This window comes from Seriola aureovittata, chromosome 15, assembly GCF_021018895.1.
Source record: "Seriola aureovittata isolate HTS-2021-v1 ecotype China chromosome 15, ASM2101889v1, whole genome shotgun sequence".
NCBI classification, from domain to species: Eukaryota; Metazoa; Chordata; class Actinopteri; order Carangiformes; family Carangidae; genus Seriola; species Seriola aureovittata.
In genome coordinates, this window is record NC_079378.1 from 7178941 (window position 1) to 7186350 (window position 7410).

The following is a 7410-nucleotide window of genomic DNA, read 5'->3' on the forward strand; positions in this document are numbered from 1 at the left end:
ATGGACAGCATGGTTTCAGAAACAGGTGCCGGTGCCAGCACATGAAGGGTAATCTTTAGAACTTGGATAAATGGTAGCACAGAGTACTAAAATGGCAATTAAGAACCAAAAGCCCACGGGGCAAAGAGCATATTCTCGAGAATGAGTCACAAATTGGCCATTTAGGAGATGATTACTGCTGTACAGCACAAAATGGCAGGATGCCCTTGACGTCAGACACAATCTGTTTCAAAGTAATGGTGTCATTCTAATGCTACCACCAGAGGAAACGCGGTTCTGTGTCGCTACATTCAATAACTTGGAGCTACAGCATGACCTAGAGAGAGGCAGAGCTGGGGGGGGGGGGGCAAACAGAGACAAAAATGATGGAGGGGTTGGTGTGAGAGATGGAGAGGTGACATAAAATCAAACAGGAAGAGACTGGAGAGCTGAAGCAGGTTAAAAATATAAGCTGAGGCCTTAAGATGCAAGAAGAGATGCCTGCCTGACAAATACACCCTTGAACATGTGCCACCTCGGGAGAAAGTGTGTTTGACCTTATTTAACGTCCAGTAAGTCCAGTGCGGACCAAGTTCAATGCCATCACCACGTACTGTACGTGGGACCGCCTCATTTTAGTGCTGTGGTGGTGAATATGTGCAAAGTCTGTGTGTACAATACTGTCTTAAAGGTTGTTCTTTTTATACCGTCTCCTTCCACAGCTGAGAGAGGAAGCTGGATAGGTGGGTGGACCATCAAGGGAGGGGGGGGGGCCCGAGACTGATTTATTTTTGTGTTCGGAGGCAAAGCTCTGACACACATCGCTGGAGCGTGGGTTGAGAACCCAGGCTCCATTCATAGACTTCTTTCATCTTTACCTTCCCTCGACCTCTTTCGGTCTCTGTGTCACACGTCGTCTCCACAGCTCTGGCTGTGAACGGGGACACAAACGCACTTCATTCATAAAAGGCTCATGAAAGAAAAATGAGAGTGTGGTCATTAAATATTTAGCAATTTTTGATCCTATCAGCCTGTTGATCTTTATTTCTCCTCTTCAATGCAAAACCACAGTTGTTAGTTATGATTTTCAATCTTTCTGTCGCACATAAAACCACATCCAAAAGAGCAATACCAAACTCCCTCTTATCTCTGTCTCTATTTCTCTCAATGGAACCACTCATCATGTGTAACAACAAAACATCAGCTTTCACTGACTGCATTGCAAGAGTTTGCCTCTAGACCGAAAGCTTTTACAGAGTGCTGCAAGGATGATGTGCTTTTGTAGGGCCACCCCGGAAGTTAGCATCACCCTGGTTGCCTCAATAAAAAGCCGATGGGATTTTTTCCGTTGACTCCATTGACTTTGGGATGAGGGAACAGGAAGTGAAAAAATGCTAACTGATTTCTGGCTTTGGGGCTCATTCCTGCAGCACTCTACAGAAACATAACGCTACCTTGAATGCAGGCCACCAATCAGCAATGCCATCCATGATGAAGAACCCAGTCAAAGCCATGTCTGATGTCCTTTGATACCATTCAAACACTTCTTCTGATTTGTCTGCATGACACATTCAGCCCACTGACCAATGCAAAGGTTTCTCACCAGTTTGCCCTCCAGCGTGTAGATCTTCTTCACCACTCCAGAGTCAAGCTTGATGGCGTCAGTGATGTCGGTCAGGACTTGCTCGTAGGAATGGGCCGTTTTCTTGTTCAGCAGGATCCTCACGGCTTTGCGGGGCTTCACTCCGCTCCGCACCACTGTCACGAGCTTCGGACGTATGAAGTCCTTGTTTTCGCGGCTCTCGGGACCCCCGGCCTTGGCGCTGCCCAGGGAGGGAGGGCCGCGGGAGGAAGCAGCTGAGGCCTTGACGTTCACCGACCAGTTGGGGTTGACATTTTTTGTGTAATCCAACTTTTTGTACGCTTCAATGGAGCTGCAGACATAGCTTTCACCTGTTGGGGGTTAGGTGGGAGGAGGAGTAGGAGGAGGAAGGGAAAGCAAGAGACATGAGATTTAAAAATGACAAAGAGATGAGAACCTCATTTAAGTCGGTTGAGCAAAATTGGTGAAGAATGTGAAAGAATACAGAGAAAGTAAACAGATGCAGTAGCATAGGCTGGCTACTTTGTTCTGTGCAACATCTCCTAACCAGGCAACAGCATTATTATTCTAACAGCAAATACTTTAATAAATAGATTAAAACTTTAAAATATATACTTCATCATCAAGTTGATGTCAACAACTTACAAGTTTTCCAAAGTCACTTCTCATAATGTAATGATACTGGCATGTACAGAGAGGTAATCTGTGCTGATCACAATATGGCCATCAAATGAGTGATATAATCTTCCAAAAAAAATCTACAGTGTCCTTAATTGGATTAGCCATCTTTGTAGATAAAATATCATATTAAGCCTGATTTTAAAATGTTAATAGTCTCAATGTGGGACTGCTCAATTAACATTATCCATAGCCTGAAATGTTTTCCTTTATATAGCAGGGGGATTAGCCAGGAAAGATCACATAATATGGCAGATACAGGTCAGGCAGTGTTTGTTCTTTAAGAGGGAGGGGGAGATGCAACTAGATTATAGATTTTACATTATAGATGCTGAGTTCTGGTAGATGAGAGAAACTTTCATGGCAAGTGTGGCAACCCTCCAGGTGTGCTGTATAGTTCTATATACTCACCTTCTACCAAGTGGTCAATATTGATGATCTTCTTGGAGCCATCCAGGGTGTAGATGGTCCGGACTCCCTGGGGCAGGTTGACGTTGTCAGACAGGGAGCGGGTCAGGTCGGCCAACAGGGCGTCAAAGGTCCGGAACCTGTCCGTAGAGATGGCGTACACTATCCCGTTGAAGTACCTGTCTCCGTTGCGGTAGAAGCGAACCTTCTTGGCTCTCTTCTCCGCGCTCAGAGTCTTCAGGGTCCGGGTCCGGTACAGGCTGCAGTGGGCGCTGTGTGTGGGACTCGGCACCCCGTTCATCTTCGCGCTGGAGCGGCCGTGCCTCTGACCTTTGTCCCGCTCGTCGAAATGCTCCATCTCCATCCCGCTGCCGAGACTCACAACAACGGCTGTACTGTCTGCAGGACAAAAGGAGGAAGATGAGGAGGTAGAGGAGGAGGAGGAGGAAGAGGAGAAGGAAGGGGAAGAGATGAGGCTGCGGTGAAAAAGTTTTCAGCGGCGGATAAGTAAACAAAAACAAGAAAAATGGGGGAAAGAAGCGCGAGGAGAGGTCTGGACGGCTGATAGAGGAGAAGCCAGCCGGTGTCGGTCTCTGGTGCACGGTCTGAAAATAACTCCCTAATGACAGATTAAGTGCTCTTAAGCCGAGCGGTGACGACCACACTGTCTGACAGAGTGCGCCCGAGTTGTCCTGACGCGCAGATGGACGGAGAGAGGGCGACAGTCACGAATCGATGATAGTCTATTAATTTTCCTCTTTATAAATATTCAGAAGCTCCGCGCACATCCAGAACCAACTGCATCCTGCGTGGAGATTTGCCTAACACTAAACTGCGACCCCCACAATAAACATCATGCCTTAAACAATGATTAAAAATATGGAGGATATATTTGTACTTTATCGTTTTGAGATCAAGAAATAAAATTAAAAAAAATGAAAGAATTGATTTTCTAATTGATCACTTTTGATTAAGAGGACAATGACGCGCTTACCTACACGAGCGATTAACGCTTCTGTGACGGTCACCTCCAGCCTGCCTGATGTTTGATTCCCCGGTAGATGTGAAGAAAGAGTTCAGTGAGCTGGTCGCTGACACTGGACGGTGGTGAAGTGGGATCCCGTCCTGGCTGCAGTGACTGAGCCCCCTCTGTGTCCCTTTGTTGTCCGGTTGATGTGCTCCACCACCACCACCACCAACCACCGCTGCTTGTGTGTAAGTGTGTGTGTTTGTGTGTGTGTGCGTGTGTGCATGTGTGTGTGTGTATGAGTGTTCGTAGTGAGCAAGAAGCAGAGGCTGGACTGGAAATGAACTAGGTAGCAGCTGCTTCCCCTCCCATTCTCTTTTCACCCACCTCCTCTCTCCTCCTCCACGTCACTCTGTCGTGATTTTCATTCAGCGCCCCCACCCCTCATTAGGATGCAAACCCACGCTGCCCTCCCCACCACCCGCGCTGGGGATGCTGCCGGTCCAACAACAACCCCCTCCCAGCCCTGAAGACACGCGTGGAGTCGGGGTACGGGGGGCGGATAGGTGGGGGGGGGGTCGATCTTTCCTCCTTGATGTCAGTTTGAGAGCTTTTCCTTTTAAACTTCATCAGTTTAAATCCCAATTATGAGGCTTATTTTTTCTTCCATTTTCTGAACCTTTCAATGACAAAAAAAAAACACATTTCCGTTAAATTCCCTGGTCACAGAAGTTGTCTTAACCATCACTCATACTGTATTCATTTCATTTTCATTCCACATATGGGCTACATGCTTGTGAATGTGATTAATTTGAATCAAAGTAAGAAATATAAGCTGTAGTTTGGTGTCTAAAGGGGAGAACCACATCTCATTAAAACCTTGAGACTATAAGCACAGAGCAGCATTATGTTTAACCCACTAGAATCTTTGCAGTGAGATGTTATGTAACACTCTTACTCCACTGTATACACTAGGGGTCTCAAGGCAGCTAAAACCTAAACCATAAGACTCCGGCTATACAGAGCAGCTTTCACAGTGATCCGAATGCAGTGTATGATTTTTCATTTCTTGTATGAAGACTCAGTTGGGATCACACGTCTCACACGTCAGGTCGACTTACAAATGACTCCATAAAGCAACATGAAGGGCAAGAGGATGCTGCTGTCTTTTTTATTATCATAAGCTCTTTTCTTTTTTCTTCCTATAAGGTCTGAAGTTTGTTTGCATGTGGCAGCAGGAAATAGTCTCTCTGAGCGATGGAGGAGATAAAGACCACTGACCTACATCCTGGCCCCCGGAGACCACCTAATTCCACTCCATCACCACTCCCTGATGAACCATCGGAGGGAGTGCGTGTTACCCAGCATTTATCTGTGCCAGTGGTGGTGAAAGTTTCAGCTCCAGTCTGGTGGAACACAGTCCTTCTCTCACTGTATTTGCAGTGGTTTAACACGTGAAAGACACTTCTTTACATGCTGAACACATCACAGCTTTTCGTTTCACTTTATTTGCAGTTATGTAATGTTTGTGACGTGTTTAATGCTTGTTTTTAAAAGGTCACATATCATCTAATTCGTCTAATCCAAAAACCAAACTATACCAGACATTTTTAATGGACAAACACAGTATGTGATTGCATCTTTTATTACTGCTTCCGTGAGCAGACCTGCTTGCGTGAACATGCATACGAATGCATCCAAGTGTGTGACAGTGACAGAAAAAGACTTTGCTTTTCCCCACACACACAAACACACACACACACACACACACACACACACACACACACACACACAGGGACCCAGTGTGCGTCACAAACTGGGGGCTGAGAAAGTGTCCCTGTCTAAATTAATCCTGGGGAATCAGGGCACATGTGGGGGAGACTGTCTTTAGACCAGTGCAAGACAGATGGAGGACAAGGACAGGACACAGTCAAGGCCGTGGTCTCATTTCCAAAGGAATTTGCAAGTCGACGCTGATATCTGTGTCCTCATGTATTCAAGTAACAAGCGAACACATAAAAATGAGAAATGGATTTTAGTATTGCTGTGAAGTCATACATTTGTTGCATTTTAAAAGCCAGACTTTCAGTTTACATATTCTCAGGAGCTATCACACCTTTCAAACTAATCAAACATACAGAATATAGCGACCTATTTGCGTCCTCATTTTTGCAGCTGATCAATGACTGACTCGCCAAAATAAAATCATAAGGATATCGGCTTGGTAATATCGCATCCTCACAAGTAATAAAATGGGTGCAATTCTTCATAGGGGCCATCTTTGCTCCTGAAGCATGACAGGGCAATTTCCTGAGATTCAATTGACTTGTATATAAAAAGATGCAGGATTTTGGCAATTGTGAGTAAGACTATCAGAGTCTCTTTGGAGACTACACAGAGCACATTTAATGTGGATCAGACAATTTTATGATCTGATATCCATCATGAAAAAAAGGGAGAGATGATTACTTTTTTATGCCAAGACCTTCTCTCAGTGACTCATGACTTCCACTTTTTTGATTTTAATAGTTGTTTCAGTGACAAAAAAAACTAGGGTTTTGCACATTTCTGCAAATGCATTTATGTGAGGTCATGGTTCAATGATGATCGAATCCCATTTAGAATAATTATGAAAATTAAATCTGTCTTAATTTCACAGCCCATGAAGAGAAACTTGAAAGCCCACCCACTCAGACTGTAGACAGATGCTACAAAGATACTCTTTCCACTCTCTTACTAATCATTGCATCTTTATGCTACAATAATTTCTTGACAATTTTGCACAACACAGTTTGGAGTGTGAGCATGGGGATGGTCGTAAAAGTCAGAGTCTAAATCAAGTCAATCCCCATGCATATATTTGTTCACGTGCATGCCTGTCAATGCACACATGCACACTTGCAAATGAGTTTTCTATGAGCACACACATGCACTTGCACGCATGCTGAGTAAAGAGAGAACAGCTAACTGAATTAGCATGGCAGCAGAGGTGTGATTCATGGTGTTTTGACACACTGTAGTGATTTGTCACCATGTTTCACCTGTCGGCAGAAGGGGGGGTCAGGATGCAGCGAGTTGTATGAGAGTGAGCCTGAGCATGAAACAGAGAGAAAAGCAGAAGAGAGGAGAGGATAAAGACGGAGAGAGAGATGGCGCGCTGCAAATGTGCTCACTCTTTCATAAGGGCAACATGGACCAGCTATCTTTAAATTAAGTCATTAATCTAAGACAAACAACCTGTCACTGCAGCACATTTAGGATTATACACCAGCTCAGCCAGTCACATGGTTTCAGAAATAGAAGGACCTGTAAAGGAAAAAAAACACCCTAATACAGAACTCACACTGTGCTGTTGTAGTGATTTTAGGCGGGACAGTCAATACCAGCAAACACAACGCTGGAAATGAGAGCGTTAGGTTGGGTGATGATTTGTGGAGTTGTTTTATTGAATGAATGAGCTGATATATTATTTTTTAATTGTACCATATTTTAGGTACTACATCCAAATGAGTTGCAAAATGCCAACATCTGTATATAGAGCTTTTCCTTTAAGTAGTATCAAGTTTAATTTTGTCACTAAAAATATGAGATTTTATTAATTCATGTAAGGGAAGTGTTGAAGGTGGGGCTTTCAGGGTCACGCTGAAGGACAGTTGAGCTGGTCTGATGCTCAGTACTTGATCTTTGACCCTCTAACTAAAGGTCAGTTCCCTTGTTCCCGCCATGCCAGTCTTGGATATGAAGTCGTAGAATAGATAATACATAAATCATCATT

The 7410-nt window shown here is 44.5% G+C and overlaps 1 protein-coding gene and 1 long non-coding RNA gene across 7 annotated transcripts in view; one reads left to right on the plus strand and one right to left on the minus strand.

Moving 5' to 3' along the window:
* The window catches only part of LOC130182601 (serine/threonine-protein kinase DCLK1-like), a 50624-nt gene extending 46605 nt beyond the window's left edge, over window positions 1-4019 (minus strand). For 3 of the 4 annotated variants that reach the window (XM_056397636.1, XM_056397640.1, XM_056397639.1), the window contains exons 1-3: window positions 3663-3793; window positions 2672-3067; window positions 1583-1932 (exon numbers count right to left, since the gene is read on the minus strand). In XM_056397636.1, the coding sequence (XP_056253611.1) occupies window positions 1583-1932; window positions 2672-3032 (711 nt within the window). In that variant the 5' untranslated portion in view covers window positions 3033-3067; window positions 3663-3793. Of the gene's footprint in view, window positions 1-1582; window positions 1933-2671; window positions 3068-3662 lie in introns of all 4 variants that reach the window. The other variant, XM_056397637.1, reaches the window with a different exon arrangement.
* The window catches only part of LOC130182605 (uncharacterized), a 41285-nt gene extending 35612 nt beyond the window's left edge, over window positions 1-5673 (plus strand). For all 3 annotated transcript variants that reach the window (XR_008829728.1, XR_008829726.1, XR_008829727.1), the window contains one exon: window positions 4845-5673. This is a non-coding gene — a long non-coding RNA (uncharacterized LOC130182605). The remainder of the gene's footprint in view (window positions 1-4844) is intronic.
* Window positions 5674-7410: the final 1737 nt, after the last annotated feature.